General features: G+C 43.6%; 1 protein-coding gene across 1 annotated transcript; it reads right to left on the bottom strand.

Annotated features, from left to right (window-relative positions):
• Nucleotides 1-9,268: 9,268 nt before the first annotated feature.
• atp1a3a (ATPase Na+/K+ transporting subunit alpha 3a) lies at nucleotides 9,269-20,316 on the bottom strand. The gene is made up of 23 exons (XM_068746806.1): nucleotides 20,301-20,316; nucleotides 19,447-19,553; nucleotides 19,194-19,253; nucleotides 18,801-19,004; nucleotides 18,061-18,174; nucleotides 17,704-17,838; nucleotides 17,046-17,163; nucleotides 16,698-16,786; nucleotides 16,384-16,563; nucleotides 15,256-15,454; nucleotides 14,908-15,152; nucleotides 14,232-14,424; nucleotides 13,948-14,123; nucleotides 13,638-13,774; nucleotides 13,390-13,540; nucleotides 12,637-12,805; nucleotides 11,992-12,146; nucleotides 10,852-10,975; nucleotides 10,454-10,599; nucleotides 10,212-10,342; nucleotides 9,818-9,919; nucleotides 9,474-9,565; nucleotides 9,269-9,297 (listed from the first exon to the last, which is right to left on the bottom strand). Exons 1-23 carry the CDS (start codon nucleotides 20,314-20,316, stop codon nucleotides 9,269-9,271), a joined length of 3,072 nt encoding a protein of 1,023 aa, XP_068602907.1.
• Between the last annotated feature and the right edge of the window lie 2,776 nt (nucleotides 20,317-23,092).

Raw genomic sequence — 23,092 nt, 5'->3', positions numbered from 1 at the left:
CAAAGTTTACTAATGATCTGCAAAATCCATTTGAGTGGGTCATGTCAGAACAGAAAGCCTGTCGGAGGCAGCAGAGCAGAGAAATGTTCAGAAGAAGGACAGAAAGATCCGGTCAGAATAACGACAAAAACCAGAGCAGCGGAGAGCAGGACCAGACAGGAAGGAGTGTCATTGAAGACAAGATAATAGAGTGAAGTAGAATAGAAGGGGCCAGGAAGGGAGTGAGTGGGGAAGGAGGGAGGTGGGTGATGGTGTCGGTCACGGGGGGGGGGTCTGAAGCCTGAATTAAACGCCGTGAGGCCCCGGTGTCCTCGGCACGTGCGCCGTCCTCGGGAATAAAGGGCAGCTCCAGCCCATCTGGCTTTAGAGCAAGTGGGACATGAACGCAGCCGGATTCATGGCGCCCGTCCCCCCCGTCCCCCCCGTCCCCCCCGTCCCCCCGTCCCTCCGGGTGGCGCCGACGGTCGGGATCCACAGAAATAATCTGATTACAATGTGAGAAGAAGAGGAGACAACTCAGGAGAAAGGAGGAGGATGGGGAAGAGAAGAAGAGCGAGAGAGAGTGGAGAATATTCAGAATGAAGTTTAATGGACGTCTGTGTGTGTGTGTGTGTGCGTGTGTGTGTGTGTGCGTGTGTGTGCGTGTGTGTGTGTGTGCGTGTGTGAGGGCAGGTAGGCATTCAGAGGCAGGGTCAATAAAACACACTCACTTTTAATCTACGTGTCCTTCAGAAGATTTTTTTCTATACCCTCTCACTCTCACACACCCATTACCTCTCCAGCACTCGGCATCCCAGCTGTTTCCATGACAACTGAGTTTAGGCTGCAATGAGAAAGGGGAGGGGTGTGTGTGTGTGTGTGTGTGGAGCAGCAGCAGGTGATGAGGCTCAGCTCATGGCAGACGGTGTTTCAGCATCTGGGAGAGTGATTTCTCTCCCGTCCAATAAAAGTTATACTCGAGTCATAAAGACGACAGACGAGGAAGAAAACGTCAGTAAAGGAGCGAGGAAGAGGAGGAAAACGGGGTTTATCAGCACGTCTGCTGTCGTCCCGCCGAGCTCTCCAAACGGCCGGATGCAGGATGGTTTCCGTAGTTACGGTTGTAGTATTTTAACATCGCTGACCTCATTATAAACATTTATTTAACAGCAACTGTGGGTTTTAAACTATCTATCTATCTATCTATCTATCTATCTATCTATCTATCTATCTATCTATCTATCTATCTATCTATCTATCTATCTATCTATCTATCTATCTATCTATCTATCTATCTATCTATCTATCTCCATCTCTATCTATCTATCTATCTATCTATCTATCTATCTATCTATCTATCTATCTATCTATCTATCTATCTATCTATCACCTAACTATCTATCTATCTATCTATCTATCTATCTATCTATCTATCTATCTATCTATCTATCACCTAACTATCTATCTATCTATCTATCTATCTATCTATCTATCTATCTATCTATCTATCTATCTATCTATCTATCTATCTATCTATCTATCTATCTATCTATCTATCTATCTATCTATCTATCTATCTATCTATCTATCTATCTATCTATCTATCTATCTATCTATCTATCTATCTATCTATCTATCTATCTATCTATCTATCTATCTATCTATCTATCTATCTATCTATCACCTATCTATCTATCTATCTATCTATCTATCTATCTATCTATCTATCTATCTATCTATCTATCTATCTATCTATCCATCTATCCATCTATCTATCTATCTATCTATCTATCTATCTATCTATCCATCTATCCATCTATCTATCTATCTATCTATCTATCTATCTATCTATCTATCTATCTATCTATCTATCCATCTATCCATCTATCCATCTTCTATCTATCTATCTATCTATCTATCCATCTATCCATCTATCCATCTTCTATCTATCTATCTATCTATCTATCTATCTATCTATCTATCTATCTATCTATCTATCTATCACCTAACTATCTATCTATCTATCTATCTATCTATCTATCTATCTATCTATCTATCTATCTATCTATCTATCTATCTATCTATCTATCTACATATGTATCTATCTATCTATCTATCTATCTATCTATCTATCTATCTATCTATCTATCTATTCTTTGAATCAGATACGACTCCGGTTGTCCCTGCTTGGATATTTTAATATTATTGATTATATATTTATTATTTATTATCTTACCAAAACGTTTTAAAGAAAGAAAGTGTGTAATTGATCCGGAGTCCTGAATCCAATCATCTGGAGATCCACCCTGACACAAAATGTCCTCACAATCTGTTGACTGTTTTTGGAGGGATCTGTGGGTGAACACTAACTTCCTCTGAGTGTGGTCGACAGAAGTCATTACTTTTATGTGACCTGGCGTCTCATCCTGGGTGTGCCCCGCCTCTCGCCCGTAGCCACTCTGGGATAGGCTCCTGCAGGCCCGTGACCCCCCCCAAGGAGGATAAAGCAGCTGCAGACGAGAGGATTGTGATCCAGAAGATGATTGAATGAATGAATGAATGAATGAATATGAATGTATAATGTCTGAATTTTGTGTTGTTACTACCGTCGCCATTTGTGCCGCCGTTTGTTTGTCCGTTAGCAAGATACCTCAAAAGGTTCTCCACGAATCTGAATGAATATTTCAGGAAATGTTGGGAACTTTTCCAGGAATAAATGAATACATTTAGGTGTTGATCCAGAAGAGATCCTGCACTGCAGTCACGGAGGGCGGGGCCTCTATGTTACCATAATTTAAAACCAGATCGGATCCAGAATGACGTTAGGAAAAAAATATTATTTTTTAACATTGAAAACATTTACGGATTCAAAAAGCAGTTAAAAATACACATTGACTCTGATTCACTTTTACTTTTCATGGTTGGTGTATAAAAATACCGAGAACAATTTATAAAATGTTTGGTGTTGATCCAGATCAACCATGTGAACGGTGTGAATACAATTAGGAGGGGAGTGAGCTGCTTGGTGGAGGTCTGCGCTCTCTGAGAGCTTTTCTAGTCTAGTTCCAGGCTTTATTCAAATTGGCTTGCTCCAAACATATCTAATCTAATCTGATCTAATCTAATCCGATCTAAATTTATCTGATCTAATCTCATTCATCAGCAATTAATGAATGCAGCCAAACTCTATTTGTGATTAAAACGTAACATAAAAGGTCTCACTCGATGTTTATAGACAAACAACAAATCATTTAAACTGAGGTTCTCCTCCTCGGGGAGGAGGTGGAAGCTGTGAAAACTTCCCGCCCTCCTCTTCCTCTTCCTCCTTTCACGCGAGCAGACCTGACGTCATTAACGTGTTGCGTGAATAAGGAAGCGAAAGGAAAGACGCGTCCTCCTGTCGAAAAGAGATCGACATCAAAAGAAAGTGAACACGAATGGATTATAATCCAGAGGATCAGATGACGCAGGAAGAAAAGAGCGAGGAAGAGGAAGGAGTTCCGGAGGTGGTCGAGGGTTCGGATCCGAGGTAGGACAGGCAGCCGTGACGTAACACAGCCCTGCGGGGAGACCGTTCCCTTATATAGTGTGTTCATAAAACAGGCCATTAAAAGATGATAATAATAATAATAATAAATGTTGCCCGCTGGAGTTCAGATCAAAGGACAAGGGTCATGTTTACTTGTGTTTCACGCAGGCCCTCGCTCGGAGAATTAAATCCGGACGGCTGTCAGCGACGCCTTGTGGACAGGATGGCGAACTGCAGCATCGACACGCTGGAGGAAGATGTGTTCAACCGACGCCTGAAGATCTGCTTCGCGCTCCTCTTGGTGGTTTCTGTATTGAAGTGAGTGGATTCAGTGATTGCCCTGATTTCAGTTTTAAGATTAATTCACTTCATTCATTTATTGGGCAGTAGACAAATCATTGAAGAGCCAAAACACACAAAAAAAATAATAATAATAATGCAACATTTGGTCGTAAAAAGAGCAGGAAACGTCTGTTAACGTACTTTATTTAATCAATTATTGTAATCAATAGATAAATTAGCTGACCGACCAGTAATTCCATCCACCATTTGGTGTATTTTCTGTTTTTATAAACCCATTAAAAACCGAAGGAGGAATAAACGGAGTCCCAGATTTATCGTGTGCCGCATCCACGATGAACAACATTTTCTCAAATTTTTTTTTGTGACATCACATGTGTGTGTGTTTTTATTTTATTTTATTTATTATGAGATGGAAGGACAAATTGCTTTAAATTAAATTCTACCCTCAGATTATCCATTTGAATTTTATTTTTCTTCTTATGTTACAGGATCATTATCCTGGATGTCACAATGTACGCTGGGATTGTTTTCATCCGAGGACGTGGATTTATGTGTCTAACAATATTAGGTGAGGGTTTGCTTTGTGCCGTTTAGAAATGGATTTGCCTTTTAAGAAGTTTTCTGCTGCCCACACAGAGCAAGCGTGATCAGTAGCTCTGAAATCCGCCACACAGACGTCGTCCCGGCTGCACAGAGACTGTTGATAACCCTGCAGTCGTAGGGGGGGGGGGGGGGATTGGCTTTGCACGGACGCCTTGTGACTTTAAGATCCTATTTGGCCCACTGGCTTAAAATCCTAAAAAAGGAAATTGTGCCACTAAAGGTGCTTTTGACCAGATAAGTGAAGCCTGGATGTGAGTTTATATTCCTAAAAGCAGGCCGGAAACATTTCTCAGTCCTCTAAACACTGAAGCATCCTCCATTACCTTTTTGCAGAATTGAGCATTTCTGAAAAAGTGGCAGCTACACGACAGGGAGGAGAGGAGACGATGGTGTCGACACCTCCACGGTGTGGCAGAGGGATGAGAGACACAGCTGTTTGTTTTTAAATAAAAGATGAGAGATTTTAAAATATTGGAGATCTTATCTGTGTCACATAAGTAAGAGTCTCACTTCACTTCACATCTCTTTAATCCAGACAAATAAAGCGATTTCCTTAACACGTTGGAAACGCTTCCTGATACGCCGCCGCTGTTCTTCATTGTGTGTCTCTTCTAGCTTTTGCCCTTCTGTTCGTTCTACTGAGGAAGACGAGGATAAAGATCACCGCTTTAGCAAAGCAAGAAGAGCCACTGCCAGATATCATCCACCTGGTTTGACGAAATCAAAGCGAGAGAGGGACGATTGTTCTGTTTGAACAGGAGGGGGCTTTAGCTGCGTTATTGCTGTCGCTGCTCTGTGACACATGGAGCTCATCATTGATCGCAATTAATATACAACTTTTTTTTTCTAAATGTTTGTGGGGTTTAAAATTAATTTCCATCAATAGCAGTCTTTCTTTTCTTCAGCGTCTGTGTTGGTCCTGTAAATCAGCCCCACGATTCAGTTCAGCTCATAATTCTTTGAGTTTTGACTTCTTTTTTCACGTTTACAATATTTAAATCGACTGAGCTACGGATGAGCAAAATAACAGGACTGAAATATTTGATTCAGTTTTATGGGAAATTTTTCAAAGTAATAAAAAATGTCATTCATGCAATAATTTATTTTTTTAATGCTGCGCCACGTGTACTATTAAAATGTACTTATATATATATAAAAAAAAATGTTTGAAAACTGTGTGAAGCAAAATAAAGATACTTAAAGCAAAATTCTCCATTCCAGCAATTTTATTGGGAGGAATTTCTAGAAAGTTGAGATTATTATAAATGCATTTTAAACAGTGAAACTCATCATTTTAACTTAGATGGAGTCCTACCTGAGTGTGAGGTGAAGAATGAGAAAAGGACCAACAATAAAAAGAAATCAAGTTTAACAAAGATGTGTGATTTAATTCAGCAAAAATTGTATTTGTATGGTTAAAAAAAAAAAAAGAAAATCTGAATCATGAAATCAGACCACAAAAGACATGAACTCATCAGATGACTCTTCTCCTGGACAGGATGTGATATTATTATTATTATTATTATTATTACACTACAGAAACAGACTACATACGACGCCATTTATTATTTACACAACCGATATCGCTGGACATCACTTCTGTCACTCCTGCTTCTCTCTCTCTCACGCACACACACACAGGAGCCCTTCAGGACCCTCCCTGTGACCCTGTGACCTAGGCACCATGGCAACCCTCTGACCCATCACGCTGTTGCTGTGGTAACAACCTTGGAGCATGTCTGACCACTAGCACCCCCCAACACACACACACACACACTCACACAATCTTCCTTTAGTCCTACAGCCCCCCACCCTCATGCCGAGCCGAGGCAAACCGATCGATATTCTATCACACAGAACAGTGGAGCGAGAGAGAGGAGGCCACGGGCCAGCCAGATTACTGGGAGGTGTATGTGTGTAAGGGGGTGCTGTGCGTGTGTGTGTGTGTGTGTGTGTGCACTTCACACTTGGGTGTGTGAGTCAGAGGAAACAAAAAGGGTTTGAGGGAAGGCAGAAGATGTTGGTGTGCAAAAAGGGGTTTTAGCGTTCTGCTGTAATAAGGAATGAGGCTGTGTGTGTGTGTGTGAGAGAGAGAGAGAGAGATTTGGAAGGAAGAGGTAGTGGTAGGGGGGTGGGGGGGGTCTGTAAGTGGGTAGACGATGGAGAGAGGGTGTGTGTGTGTGTGTGTGTGGTTGTGTGCATGAGCATCATTATGAGTTGAGAGGAGCTGCGCCGCTCACACATTTGTGGGCTCTGGCCTTGTTTGTGTGTCTGTGTGACTTGGACGTTGGTGCCCCCCCCCTCCCACTCGAGGATGTCGGCTGTGAAATGGGTCCACAGGACATTATTCAGATTTCACGCAGGGACAAAAGGAAAGTGGGCACAGAACAAGGTACCAAAAGCACAGGACAAAGGACGAGCAGGGAGGGACAGAGACATTGTGGCGCTTCCTGTTTGGGACACGCACATCACAGGATCACAGCCCTCCTTCAGTTCGGGTTGTTTGTTCTACTATCTGCATTTTATGTTAAGCACCAAGCGGAGCAGCAGTCCTAATCTCGTTGTATATCCACTATGCAATGACAATAAAGGCTTTCTATTCTATTCTATTTCTATTCTAAAAGGTCCACTTTACAAGAACGCTGCGACACACTTTAGTAAAGAGATCACACAACAGATCACAAATTTAAATGTCTTCATGTTTTAAATTAAACTGTAAAATATTATTATTATTATTATTATTATATAAAGAGGTTGTGTCTTCTAGCTGAGCGCATCATGTTGTGGGTGATGCTTCTGCTTCTATGGGACTGAAACACAGACATAGGACATCTTACACTTCTCTTTGATCTCTTCCATGGCTGGACTGAATGGTGACCTGCTGTAATAACGCACCTGTCAGGGCTGCAGTTTCACCATTTCTGTTCAGGCCGTTCAACAATCAGACCCGTACGGGACACGAGACGGGCCTTTGTGCACCATCCTCTCAGGAGGGCCACAAAGACACGGTGAGCAGCAATGCCCCGGTATAAAGGCCCGACTCGGGGGGGGGGGGGGGGGGGGGGTTTACCATTAAGAAATGATGCATCAAGTATCAGAAGTACAAAGACCTACCGGTAGTACTAGCTGGAGTTACATACTCTACACAAGACTGTAATCGTTATTAGTTCATTCCTTTGATTGTTTAGATAATTAAATATTTACCCAGATGCATCTGCTTTATCTTTATCTTTATGCACACCTGAAGACGCTGTGAAGCGTCTCATCACTGACTCTGCAGAGGCGGAACATCTTCTCTGGTTGTTTGCAGACTTTCACGTTGCATTCATTTATAACTCTTCCACTCGGCTTTAGCAGCTAAAAAGCGAGAATGTTGTTTCTTTCACGAAACACAGCACTGAAGGAATTTGATGTTGGTTCTGGTGACCTGCCGGATGTGAAGATAAGCGCCTGTTTTGCTATAAGGTTGACTGTTGACTGGGAATATCGTGACTCGGCTGGTTGGGATCAGCTCGGGAGCCCCCCCCCCCCCGGAGGAGCTGGAGGAGGTGGCCGGGGAGAGGGAAGTCTGGACATCACTGCTGAGACTGTTGCCTCCGCGACCCGGCCTGGATAAGAGGTTGAAGATGGATGAAACTATCGTTTTAAATGTTGCCTTCTGCTGCCACCATGTGGACAAAACCTATAACTGCAAGCTCAAGATGTAAAGACAACATCTCGATTTAGGCAGATTCCATCTGCTGCAATAGAGCTACTAATAAAATCAGGGCCGAGGCTAATGCTTGGAAGAATTAGAATTTAATATACCGGAAGTGAGTTTTGAACTGAAAGCCACAAAGATTCTCCCAAATGATGTGAACGACCTTGAATGTATGTTTATATGGTATCAGTTAATATTTCTGCTTAAGGAACAAAACACACGACTGAAACTTCTCCCATAAATGAAGCTGGCCACAACATTTATTTCCACTTTCTGACAAAACCGGAGACCAAAGCTGAAAAAAGAGAGATCCTTCTCATTTCAGTTCATTTCTCTTTTTTTTTTGCTGCTCTTTCGCAAGTTAAGGTGCTTTGCCTTATTCCATAAAGTGTTTCCTTTGAGTTAAATAATGACATTCGAGGGAAATCTCTTTTTCAGCGTGACGAGTGGGACAGAGGGGAGGAAAGAGAGGGGGAGACGGTGTGCTTTGTCATGTCTGAATGGAAACAAGCAGCTCAAACTTAAAAAAGAAAACATAGAACTTTTACGAACAATTATGTTGTTTTCAATAACACCCAGTCGTCCATTAGTAACATGAGCATCAGCAACAACAACAACACAGGTCAAACGTAACACATGTGGGAGCAGGGAGTGAGGAGATGAATGAGTGTTCAGGTTTTATGGTGAGAAGAGGAGGAGGAGGAGGAAGGAGAGGGAACAACAGCGGGAGATTGGCAGTGAGGAAATAGAAAGTGAAGTGGATCAGGGTGGCGTGTTCAGACGGCGATCGAAGCGGAGCAGGCAGCGTCTCCTCTCTGCTGATGATATCCTTTATTCGTGTCAACACGGTCGTGAGTTCGAGTCCACGCGCAGCATGAAGAGTGGCTGCCGTAATCAGCAGGTCTAGTGCTGTGGACTTTGGGTAGGAGACAGGGGGACAGAGAGGAAGAGGGGGCGGGGCCTCTCGATGTCTCGGTGGGGTGGATGTCGGTTTGTTTCTTCAGACGGTGACGATGGAGGGGTGGAGAGCAGAAGTAAACACAGTTTGCTTGAGGCGGCGTTTTGAGTATGCTGCCAGGAGAGGAAGGACGGACGGAAGGGAGGGAGAGGAGGGAGACAGAGGAGGAGGGGAGACGTAAGGACGCTGTGACAGTTTAATAGTAAGTCTCTTTCTCCACCCAGCCTGTGGGAAGAAAGAGGAGAGAAGGGAGTTTAGCCGTTGATGTTAGAGGTCTGGATGACGTCATTCTGCACAACGTCCTGAAAAGATGTCCTAAAGACTCTAACCTTACATGTGTGTGTGTGTGTGTGTGTGTGTGTGTGTGTGTGTGTGTGTGCGTGCACTATCTGCTATCTCACCTCCAGGGTTCCGGCGAAGGATGAGTTTTCGGATCTCATCGTAAACAAAGATGAGGAAACTGTACGGGAATGCACAGAACCACCAACTGGGCCTGAGACAGAGGAGGGAATGATGGAGAGAGAGAGAGAGAGAGAGAGAGAGAGAGAATACGGTTCTTTACTGTCGCTCCATGAAGGAGGCCTCTGCTGCTGACGGCCTGTTAATGAGGATGTTTCGTCCACACAAACAAACTTAGCAGGCGACAGCATCGTATTAGAACTATTGTGATTCTGGATTAAGGAATGGGATCACATTAACCCATTGCGTCTCAAAGTGTGTTCCGTGTGCTGCTTGTGCTCCTTACTTGAGTGGGTACATCCGGAGTGCCACGTCCATCCCAGGGGCGTAGGACAGGAACGCAGCCAGAGCCGTTTCCTCGAACAGGCCGAAGATCAAAATCTTGTTCCTGCCAGAAAATAAATGAAGAAGTGAAACAAATCAAATAATTCCACTTCAAAAGAGAGAGATATAATACTTGAGTGCAGTTTTCACTGCTTATTCTTTGTCTGCACTGTGTTATAATACTGCTACATCACTCGGAACCACCTGAAGGTGTAGAACAGACCAGGTCTGCACAAAGAGGACCTGCTGGACGGGATTATGTGCTGCAGCCAGTGAGCAAACATCACATTCTCCCACCACTGACAGCTTCTAGCGCTGCAGCGATGTTTATTATTTCGTGCCGCGGTTCATCGTACTTCATGCCTTGCTGGAACACGGAGTTGCGTCTGGTCTTGCAGATGATGACATCTGCCCACTGCACCACCACGATACTGACGAAGAAGGCCGTGTGGCAAGTGAACTCCACAATCTTACGCTGCTCGTAGGTCTGTAACGCAACGGGGGGGGGGGGGGGGGGGCACAGCGGGTTTGACCAATGACAGCGCAATCGTATGAATGAAGAGCCAGGAGAGAAGTGAGAGTAGAATGAGACTCCGACCCATTGCTGCCCGTAGCTGTCCTCCAGGTCGTTGTTGGAGCGGTCGTCCCAGTTGAGCCGGATGCCGACCAGCAAAGAAGGCAGAAACCCATTTTCAGCCATGATGACGAAATAGGCAAAGAACCCGCCGAGAGCTTGGATCATACCTGCAGAGGCAGAGTCACGGACTGATGGGAAATATCTGCCAAAGGAAACGTCTCTACGTCCAGAATAGTCGTTACATTTCATGATGTGATGATTCACCGCAGAGAAAGATACGGCGAGCAGCAACGTTGGACCGAGTGACCACGAACAGGATTAAGATGATTTTACAAAAGACTCTAGATGGCGCTGTTGACTGCAGTGGAATCGTGATACAATCGACATGCAGACAGATAGGCTGGGTACGTGAGACATACCGATCTGTCCGTAGGCGATGCTGATGAGTCTCTCGTTTACCAGTTTGTCCCTCAGCGGGTTCCTGGGCTGGCGCTTCATGATGTCGCTCTCTGCTGCTTCATAGGCCAGAGAGATGGCTGGAACCTGAGAGACAGGCAGGCGGATAGTGGAGCTCGACAGGTGAGTTGTTATTATGTGTGTCTGCAGCTTGCTTTGTGTACAGGAAGGAATACAACGCTAGGTCAGCTTTCCCTTTCTTGCTTTCCAGCTGCTAAACAGTCCATGAACGAAGTACGGGACCCACACTGCCACCTACTGTTGCTCATTGTGTTGAGCTGAGCCTGTACATTAACACCTGTACATTACCACCTGTACACTAACACCTGTACATTAACACCTGTACACTAACACCTGTACACTAACACCTGTACACTAACACCTGTACATTAACACCTGTACATTAACACCTGTACATTAACACCTGTACATTAACACCTGTACACTAACACCTGTACACTAACACCTGTACATTAAGACCTGTACATTAACACCTGTACACTAACACCTGTACACTGACACCTGTACACTAACACCTGTACATTAACACCTGTACATTAACACCTGTACATTAACACCAGTACATTAACACCGGTACATTAACACCTGTACATTAACACCAGTACATTAACACCTGTACATTAACACCTGTACATTAACACCTGTACACTAACACCAGTACATTTACACCTGTACATTAACACCTGTACATTAACACCTGTACACTAACACCTGTACATTTACACCTGTACATTAACACCGGTACATTAACACCTGTACATTTACACCTGTACATTAACACCGGTACATTAACACCTGTACACTAACACCTGTACATTAACACCGGTACATTAACACCTGTACACTAACACCTGTACATTAACACCTGTACATTAACACCTGTACACTAACACCTGTACACTAACACCTGTACATTAACACCTGTACATTAACACCTGTACACTAACACCGGTACATTAACACCTGTACACTAACACCTGTACATTAACACCTGTACATTTACATGCTGTCCTCTTCTGCTGCCTGAAAGCACATAAACACGTTGGCGCTGCAGCTGCCATTTATATGTTTGCATCTTCTACCATGTCCGTTCCCAGGTCGATGCAGAGGATGGTGATGGTGCCCAGAGGCAGTGGGATGTTGACCAAGATAAAGAACAGGAAGGGGGTGATCTCTGGGATGTTGCTGGTCAGAGTGTATGCAATGGACTTTTTCAGGTTGTCAAAGATCAGGCGGCCTGTGAGATGAAAGACAATGGATGAATCAATAGGGGCTGCAGAGCATGTTAAAGTCGAATTAACCGTGGAGTTGAAGTAAAACCAATTCATTCATTCATTCATTCATCTTCAAGAAGACAAGGTGATTGCGATCCCCTCGACTTCAGCTGCGGGTTGTGGGTTATGCTGGATTCTATCCGAGCTGGCTCGGGGCGAGGGGTGGGGCACACCCTGGATGAGTCTCCAGCTCATCACAGGGCCACAGTTAGTCAAACAAACATTCACAACTTCGTTCAATTTAGTGCGTCCAACTCATCAAAGGAGCGGGAGGTGGGAGGAAGCTGGAGAACCCGGAGAGAACAAATAAATGCCGCATGAAATGAACCCAGGACAGCACTACTCACTGCGCCACTGTGCTACCCATGTAAGTAATGTTCTTATTTCTCTATAGTGAAGATGCTCATTAAAACTTTGGCTCAGATGACGCTGTCTCTTTCGTTAACGTCTCACCTTCCTCTACTCCAGTGACGATGGAGGCAAAGTTGTCATCCAGCAGAATCATGTCAGCAGCTTGTTTGGACACATCTGAGCCAGAGATTCCCATGGCAACGCCGATGTCAGCTTTCTTCAGGGCAGGGGAGTCGTTCACGCCGTCGCCTGTCACAGCCACGATGGCCCCCTAACCCAAAGGGAGGATGCACAGTTTAGGTTCTGCAGGTATACATTTACGTTTAGCTGCACACACACATCTACAAACTGTGTATCCACCAGTGACGTGCAAAAAATAAAGGAAAATGTAAAAATAAAATAAATAGTCATATTCATCCAGTGATTTGTCACCAAAAAGTTGTCTCTATTTACTATAGCTTTACCATAAATTACCATAAATTACCATAGATCAGCTGATGTAAATAATGCAGTGTTTTTTTGTGTGATCCATTTGACTCATCTATTAAGTTACAGCTAGCTACAGTTTACAACTAGCAAGTCAAGTGCAGCGGAGCATGGACTTCACTTATAAGTGAAGGTAAGACCATAATAAAGTTTTTTTAAATGTGCTTTTTTGTGTGTTACAGTTTGTACGTGTAAAGAATGCTGATATGAGATTTTTAATATATCCCGTTAACTGCTGCCAATCAAATGGTGAATGAGCTACTCTGTAGATCTGTAGATCTGATTGTGATGAAGTCAGAGCCTCGCCATCCATAAACCTGTCACCGGTAGCTACACCGGTAGCTACACCGGTAGCTACAGTGAATGTACCTGTCTCTGGCAGCCTTCTACGATGATGAGTTTCTGCTGTGGAGAGGTTCTGGCAAAGACAATCTCCGTGTGGTTCTTCAAAATGTCATCCATCTGATCCTGAGTGAGGTCTTTCAAGTCTGTGCCATGGATCACACAGGCCTTGGCATCCCTACAGAACACACATGAAGCAAATTGCTCTTCTAGACTTTCGACACCACATTATGAAATAACACTAGACCTGCTTAGATCTTGATATTTTGCCTCACCTGGGATTGACCTGGCTGACAGGGATGTTGAGGCGTGCAGCAATGTCTTCCACTGTCTCGTTACCCTCGGAGATGATGCCCACACCCTTAGCAATGGCCTTGGCTGTGATTGGGTGGTCACCGGTCACCATAATAACCTGAAATATAGGAAGTGTAGGATAATGAGGGGGTTGGAGATGAAAGCAAAGAACAGTGGAACGATGGAATATTTTTTTTTCCCGAAACATTGCTCTAAAAACGTGGATCCCTGTCGTGCCCAGCCTTCACTTTTAGGCTGGTCCTTTAGAGTCCAGCTTTGAAAGTTGCTCACCTTGATGCCAGCAGAGCGGCATTTGCCCACGGCATCAGGTACAGCAGCACGGGGCGGGTCAATCATGGACATCAGGCCGACGAAGCAGAGGTTATCTGTCTGGAAGTTGACATCATCTGTGTCAAAGGCAAAACCTTTGGGATACTTGTCCTCTGGCAGGAATAAATGGCAAAACCCTAAAGGAACAGAAGGGGATGGAAAAGTATGAATGAACTGTTCAGCATGTTACTACTATTACAGAATATAGGAAAACGTAAGAGGATGAGATATTTCTCATATCTTACCCAGTACTCGCTCTCCCAGTCCTCCCAGTTCCAGATAAGCATTCTGGAAAGCATCTTTCATCTCATCGTCCATGGGCTGCTCCTTGCCCTGCATCATGATGGTGGAACAGCGGTCGAGGATCCTCTCCGGCGCTCCCTTCATCACCAACAGGTAGTGGTTGTCACTTTCCTCTTCACTCTCATGAATTGAGAGCTAATGGGAACAAATTATCGTAGCACTGTTAGTGCTATTAACGTGATGATAATGATGAATATATTTATTAGATAGAATGTTAGAGCACAAGTACAGTCACACAGTAGCATGTATTACAGTAAAAATAAAGTCAAACATCCTGTCTAAGAGGAGCATTTCAAAAAAGCTCTTGCGGTCTTGTTTCCGTTTAAAGTCCTTCGTACATAAATCATCGAAATTTAACAATACCAATAAAATTAAAAATAAATTACTCCACAGATGCAAAATAATAAATTAAAATTAAAAAGACACATAATATGTACAACGTAGGTGGACAAAAAAGGGGGAGGGGGGGGATTGATCCGGGATTGTTTCTGCCCCCCTGAAAGGTGAATTTTTAGGGCCGTTTTGAAGGAGGCCAAAACTACGTAACATCTAGTCTACAATTCCTCATAGATTATATGCATTACTCGTTACTTGTATGATCAAACAACGTAGACAAACCTGATACTTGTTGGTGGAGTTGAAAGGGATCTCGGCCACCTTCTTGTTCTTGTCCCTCATGACTTTGACGGAGCCACAGGACAGCTCAATACACTTCAGCAGGGCTGACTCAGAGGCGTCGCCGGCAACGTCACGCTTCAGGATTGGCAAAGAGTCCTGGCCAGCCTTGAACACAGCACGGTTGCAGAGAGCAGCGATGCGTGCCAAAGACACCCATGTTGTGGAGCTTTTGTCAAAGGAGGAGCCTGAAGAAAGGTTGGAAAACATTGTGTCTTTACACTCCCAGACGCAGCGCTACATTCAAATGCTGCAGGAAAGAACGTTTCCATGCAATGTGGAAAGTCTCACCGGACTGGTCCTCGGTGGTGTCGGCCTCGTGGATCTGGTTGTCGAACCACATGTGGGCCACGGTCATCCGGTTCTGGGTTAGGGTGCCTGTCTTGTCGGAGCAGATGGTGGAGGTGGAACCCAGCGTTTCCACCGCCTCCAGGTTCTTTACCAGGCAGTTTTTACGAGCCATTCGTTTAGCAGTCAGCGTCAGACACACCTGACGGCAGAAAAGAGCCAGACAAAAGCGAAGAAGTAAATAGAGCAAAAAGAGAGAGAGAGAGGATGAAGCAGGAAAGCCAGAATCGGACGGAGAACAGAAAGAAACAAAGAACAATTAGTATCTATTTCTTTAGCTCAAGGCACAGATGAACTTATGATCTTAGCCAATGAGCAGACACATCAGTGCAGAAACAACCCGGGGAGATTTATTTTGTTAGCTTAGGTGACAGCATTTAGCAAAATGCACTAAAGTCAGACCTTCCAAAAATGAAAGCATTGTGCCAAAAAGCGATGCAGAGAGAATATAAAGGTTGAGCTAGCGTAGCAGTGATGCTGAGCGGTGCATTATGTTATCACGCATAAGTAAGGGAAGACCCATGGGCCGATCAGTTCTAGCAAGCAAAGGAGGCCTAATATAGCCTGAAGTCATTACATTAGCTAGTCGTTGTCATTGCAGACGGCACTGTGACTGGCCTGGAAGAGAGACAGAGACACACGTAGAGGATGGAGGAGAAAAAGAGACACACAATCACATATGGGGCTGCATCGGGAGAGGGGAGAGAGATGGAACGAGACAAACTGAGCCAATAACCCACCTTCACCACACAGAGGCTATGTTAGCGTGCAGACTAGAACGATACGCAACATGACAACACACACAGAGATACAGGAAGCAGGAACAAACACACACAAGACATCATCAGCCAAACGCTGTTTACACAATCAGACGTGTAAAATTAAAGTGCTTGAAGCACAACAAAAAGTAGAAAACATAACAACTATGCTTTCTGCTATGCTAACCGGTGAGTCGTAGTTTTCCTGTTTATCCTTCGTACTTTAAGCCGAACTGAAGTTTGCCTCAAGTCTAACACAACCTTGGAAAAGGCACACACATACACACACACACACACACACACACATACTCACGGTGACTGTGGCCAGTAGTCCCTCGGGTACATTAGCAACAATGATACCAATGAGGAAGATGACGGCCTCCAGCCAGCTGTAACCCAGGACGATTGACAGGACGAAGAAGCTCACACCGAGGAAGACTGCCACGCCCGTGATGATGTGGATGAAGTGCTCAATCTCTTTAGCAATGGGTGTCTGAAGAGAAGAAGGTGATTGGATTGATTGATTGATTGATTGATTGGTGACGAATTGATTTCACAGGAATCCACATCTTTATTCTGAAACTGCAATATTCAAGTTTGATAAAAATGTACAGTAATGAATGTTACTTTGCCAGTTTCCAGGCCAGAGGCGAGAGTCGCGATGCGGCCCATCACTGTGCGATCACCAGTGCACACGACGATGCCACGTGCTGTTCCTGTGGAAAGAGAGCAGAGGTGCTCAGAATTACACTTCCTTGTTGCTTTGAGGACCGTGAAACGGCTGCAAGCACAAAGGATTGAACGGAAAGACTTGATTGTTGATGATGTAATGTAAAATAAATCCACATGGGGGCACCATTCATTAAAATATTCCTCATACCTCAGTGGCAGTGTGTGAGGAGCACGGGAGTTTAAACGGTCTCATTTAAACTTTGACCTCATACATGTTCTTTAGGACAGTAGTGATCATCTCACCCTCCACACAGTTGGTGGAGAAGAAGGCAATGTTCCGGGTCTCCAGTGGGTTGTCGTGGGTGCAGTCTGGGGACCTGGTCTGGGGCTCTGATTCACCAGTGAGGGATGAGTTGTCCACCTGAATGAAGGAAATTTAGAGACGCAACGAGCAAGAGGGAGTGATTAAGTGTTGGAGCACGTTCATGATGAGGTAAGAAGCCACATTAAACAGAGGCAGATCGGGCGTCTTTTACCTGAACGTCTCTGAATTAGAGTTACAATAAATACATTCCATTCCATCCATTAGTGTCTGCGTTAGATTTTGGAAGTGGAAGCATTTCATATAAAGGAATGTAAAAACACTTAAAATCCGTGTGAATTTAGAAGGAACATAAATAAATTATTTGTCGATAGCTTGTGTCTGCACCGTTTGGGAAAAGCAGCAACTGGAACGCAGGTTTGCCAAATGTTGGAGGATACTTGATTATCTATTTGGAAGTGTTTATTAATCATTGACAAATACAAGATGGATTCCAAACACTGTGGAAATGTCAAACTCTCATTATTTATAATTACAAACAGCTTTAGTGTTTTCTTCTATGATATCTTTACGGGAGCCAGTTTAAGTAAGGAGGCAGTTAAAACAAAGTAAAATATGTCACTGGAACAACCACTAGACCTTGCAGCCGTGAGATGAGATGATACAGAGGTCAGCCGGGATCCTGTCTCCTCCTTTCACCTCCACCAGGTCTCCAGCCACCACCTGTTCGGCATTGATCTGCATCTTCTCTCCTTCACGGATCACCAGGGCTTGCTGGGAGAGACGACAAGAGAAAGCTAGTGAGACTGGAAAGGAAGGAGCTAAAACATGATACTGTGGTGCGGGCTGAAATGAAAATATAATTTTCCACAGAAAAACCTGAAATCTAATGCAAGCAGGCATTATGAACCTGAAATATAGATTATTATTTGGGGTTTTTGTGGTGGTAAAATCCTACTGTCACAGTACCCGGATGAAGTACTGAGTGGCCGGTACCTGAGGGACCATGTTCTTAAAGGACTCCATGATCTTGGAGCTCTTAGCTTCCTGGAAGTAGGAGAAGCAGCCAGTGATGATGACGACCGCTGACAGCACGATACCCAGGTACAACTACAAGAAGAGGGGAGCAATAAAGCGGAGACTTTTATATTAATTCAGAAATGAATCGACTGACTTCACAATATCTAAAAATGTAACACAAAAGGAAAATAAAATAGCCTGCTGGAGAGACAGGGACACAAAGAGAACTTGAGATGTGATCAAAAGGGCAATCTGACATCAAACTGGGTTCCTGACGAGCGTGAGGTAAAGATTCTGTCAGAAAGTTGATGCTTCTCTAAAGTTTCCTATTTAGAAATAACACAAAGTGTCTTTCAGCCTTTCATTTATTTCTGTATCGTCGGTGTGATTTGATTTGGCTATGACTCGGCGAGTGTGTAACGTGACGTCTCACGCTTTTAATGGAGGACCTCTGAAATAATCATCCCATACAGATCACACCATCCGTGCTAAGGCAGAGATTCTCATCCTCTTTCCGTCGTGGAAATCAAAGAACATATTCATCATTTCAAGACATGTAGCGTATAAAGTTATATCAGGAAGCATCACCTTGTCATGTGCAGACCAGGCTTTCATTGTGTGGCATGAGGGACACCTAAGGCAAGCTTTGATGATAATGATATGATTTCTCAATGATATCCTTTATCATCCATTCATAGCAACAATTCTCAGCCTACATTGTCCCCAGCGGGCTCATCCTCAGTGGCAGCCTGGATGGCGTAGGCCAGGAAGCAGAGGATCGCGCCGATCCACAGCAGGATGGAGAAGCCACCAAACAGCTGGCGACAGAACTTAACCCACTCGGGGGTGGTGGGGGGAGGAGTTAGGGCATTGAGACCATCTCTGGCCAGGTACTCCGCTGCCTTGGCATTGGTCAAGCCCTGAGAGAGGAGGCGGAGAGAACACGGAGGAAAATATGGACACTTGATTACGGCAGAGGAAGTGAAGAATTAACAAAGAGAAAAATGCAGCATTTATTGATGATAAAGCGAAGGGGTGTGCCACAGCATGAACATAAAACACAGGTGATGGTGGCAACGGTCATTTCCGATCAGAAGTGAACAACTTACCTGGACAATATCGGTGGTGTATTTCCGGCAAACCTCCTCGACGGACATTTTGTGCTCCGTCTATAGAACATCAAAATAAAAACGTCAGCTGTTTGAAGGTTTGAGTGAGGCCGGGATACATAATCTCTCTTGTTATGTCTGACAGGTTAATCTCAATGAAATGCTCGAGCGCTCGTGTGCCACCAATCTGGTATCCAAGTGGGTGAAATGAGTCTAGAGTCAGGTGTTAGGAAGCAGGAAGCTGGGTGCTTACTATGGGAACTTCCTTCTTGAGGTCGTCCAGATCCTTGCCTCCCTTCTTCTTGGGGGAGTCCTTCTCGTCCTTGTCCTGCGTGGTCGCCACGCGGTAGCTGTCCGACCGTCCGTACTGCAACACACAAAGATGACTTGACTCAGTATGTTCTTACGTCGCAGTATTTCATTTTGTCACAGTTTACAGACTTATCATGTCCTCCTTGCAGTATAAGACATAATTTACAACACACAACCCAAGTTAATGAGTATATGACACACAATAACTACCTGAGGGACAGGCCTTTGCTGTTCTACATGTATTTAAAGTAGCCATTTTGACTTAGTACAATTATGAAAAACAAGGAGGACGCTCAGATGCTAATCTCCATTTTCCTATAATTTCAAGATCCTGTGAAAATAACTAGATTGACGTCCAAATGTAGACGTAATTCCCTGGGTTGGGAAAGGTTCACTTCCTGATGAACTCTAACATTATTAAAGCACCCGCTTGGTGCAAGAGCCCCACTTACACTGATACTAACAGGCACTACTTTTCTGAGAAGAAGGGAAACAAAAGAAGTCAAGAGAGATTAAAACAATTGGAAAATTAAGATTTAGAAGGGAGACAGAAAGAAAAACCCTGCCGGTAACTGTTCGATGCATCGTGGGATATAGTCACAGTTATTCCAGTTGTGTCCTACATTAGCACCATGAGACATGGGTAAATTAAGAATCATCTTGTTGCGGCAGCTGTCTAAAACACGCAACAGTACATTTAAAGAAGTGACAATACACAAATGCGAAATGTTTCTGTTTCTAGAAATACTGGGTTTGTGTATTGAAGAATGAAACTACTTTTGCAAGACGTTCCATCAGGAAGAATTCCCATTATGGAGCTCATTGGGGGTCTCGGCACCATCAAGAGATCACTGCCCGCCGGACACGTTTGGTAAAACCTGCACATACGCGATTATTCTCTCCTGGTAATTTCATATATAAAGCGATCAAATTAGATTGTGTTGTGTTGCGAGCATGGATGATTTAACATTGTGTAGCTGTAACCAGAATCCAGAATCTGGGTCGCAGGTGTTGCTGGAGCAGTATAGAAAAAGAATAATGTACAGGGGGTCGTCGACTTACGCCCGCACTGGTCTTTTTTTTTTTTTTTTAGCCTATTGACGCTGTGTTTTTACGACATACCGGAAATCCAGTTAGCGAATCGAGTGTGCAACAGTTTCTGCGGTCTCACCCACGATTTAACATGTGCCGATTTACGACCGAGTCGGCATAACCCGGAACCCTCGGAACCAATTGTCGTCGTAAATCAGCGACCCCCTTGCATTTATGCTTTTAAATCAGTGAGCGGCACTTTTTACATAACAGATGAGCACATTTATTTTCTGCCTGACAACAAGAATGGGCATTTTTCCACACTTGTGTGTTTGTGTGTGTCTGGTAATCTGATGATAGGTTTTTTTTGTGTGTGTGTCTGTCTGGTAATCTGATGATAGTTTTTTTTTGTGTGTGTGTCTGTCTGGTAATCTGATGATAGTTTTTTTTTTTGTGTGTGTGTGTCTGTCTGGTAATCTGATGATAGTTTTTTTTTTTTTGTGTGTGTGTCTGTCTGGTAATCTGATGATAGTTTTTTTTTTTTTGTGTGTGTGTCTGTCTGGTAATCTGATGATAGTTTTTTTTTTGTGTGTGTGTGTGTCTGGTAATCTGATGATAGTTTATTTTTTGTGTGTGTGTCTGTCTGGTAATCTGATGATAGTTTTTTTTTGTGTGTGTGTGTCTGTCTGGTAATCTAATGATAGTTTTTTTTGTGTGTGTGTGTCTGGTAATCTGATGATAGTTTTTTTTTTTGTGTGTGTGTGTCTGGTAATCTGATGATAGTTTTTTTTGTGTGTGTGTCTGTCTGGTAATCTGATGATAGTTGTTTTTGTGTGTGTGTGTGTGTCTGGAACTGTCTATGATGCCATCTGTCAGGAGGTGCAGAGTTCCCTGGGCAGCTGCGTCCAGCAGGCCATCAGATTACTGCTGTTTACTACATTGGCAGATTAACCTACTGAACAAAAAGAATCCCTTTCCGCCACGCTCTTATTTTTAATCCAGACTGTCATTCATCTTTATTTAGTCAATGCTTTACATTATGGTTATTTTGTAATCAAATATTTTATTTTATTCAAATAAAGAATTGTATTAAATCAAGGCTGAACAGAATGGTTGTAAACATACCCGCGTTGTTGCCTGCTTACAAACAAACCTACTTTTGCAAAGCCATTTTATTATCGTATAAATTTTGCAGGGCAGATGAAGCAGCTGGAGAAGAGACGGTTGAGGTTTTCTCTTCTACAAGAAAATGGATGGATGGCTTCATTTTGAGAACTGTATCGGTCGTCTCCTACACATGGCAAGTCTCTTGTGATCCAAACTCTACGTGTGACACTTGTAACAGTCATGCATAAATATCTGAAAGAAATGAGGGTGAAATGAATAAGATTATCTTATAATTAATAAGGGAAATGTATTCCCCAACAAATTTTCATTAGTTTCAAGGACATCGCTAAACGGAAACAACTTTTCTGGAGGCTGTTTTATATCCCTTTTCTGGGTATAAGTAATATGTAAAATATGCAGTACACTTCTAACATTCTATCTAATAAATATATTCATCATCACTTACCGGTACACTTACTTATTCTCAGTATCATTGAATGTAATTAACACACACACTCTTACGATTACCACCTTTGCTTAAATACATACAGCCTGTTTTGTGTTTAGTTACAGGTTGTAAAACCTGAGGAGTCTTTAGCAGCATCCAGATGTTCCGCGCTGAGCTATGGAACAGGTTGTGTTTGAGCCTGCTGTCTGCTCTAGTTGCTGCTATTCCCTATCCAGCTGGCCAGGGCACAAATCATAATAGCGTAAGGAAGCCTGAACCAGCCAGTTCTTCATCTGCTGGAGTCACGTTTCAAAGACACGTTAGACATCAAACAGGAATATTTTGATTCGATTAATAGTTAATAAACCAGACATCAATTTAAACATGCAGAATAGTATCTGCTTAATTTCATAGGACAGAGATAGTATAACCATTAGAGACACACCACAGACTGAGTTTAGGCTTGCCCTGGAGTGGGTGGGTGGGGGGTGAGGCATGTTTTGGTACCAAAGTGGATCATTGTAACGACACACATGAAAAATGGATTAACACACAGATGAGCGGACTGACTGACCTAGAAAACACGGACTGGCAGCGTTATCTCTCTCACACACACACACACACACACAGAGTTAGAGGTGTGTGTGTGTGTGTCATCTGTCCCTCCCTTCACTCTCCCACTTTGCATACGTTCTCCCCCCTCTGGGTTGCCCATCTGTCTCTCTCCTCTCTTCTACTCATCTGTAGCAAACTAGAATTAAGTGACGCTAGTCTGAGCCACGCTCATAGTGCAGACCGCCTGAAGATAAGTTTAGTTTTGACAGAGCAGATGTGTATGCAGTGACGAACGTACGTAAAATTCAGAATGAAATAATACACCAGCACGAGGACTTATTGTTTTGAGCCTGTAATGCATTTACAGAACGCCGACCTTTGTGTCGCTCCCCCCCATTTGACACTTTCTGCAGCGCAGTCTGTCTGAGAGAACGATGTCGAATGT

The sequence above is a fragment of the Brachionichthys hirsutus genome, chromosome 13 (assembly GCF_040956055.1).
Source record: "Brachionichthys hirsutus isolate HB-005 chromosome 13, CSIRO-AGI_Bhir_v1, whole genome shotgun sequence".
NCBI classification, from domain to species: domain Eukaryota; kingdom Metazoa; phylum Chordata; class Actinopteri; order Lophiiformes; family Brachionichthyidae; genus Brachionichthys; species Brachionichthys hirsutus.
The sequence above is the reverse complement of the archived record's forward strand: the minus strand, read 5'-3'. Positions and strand labels throughout refer to the sequence as shown.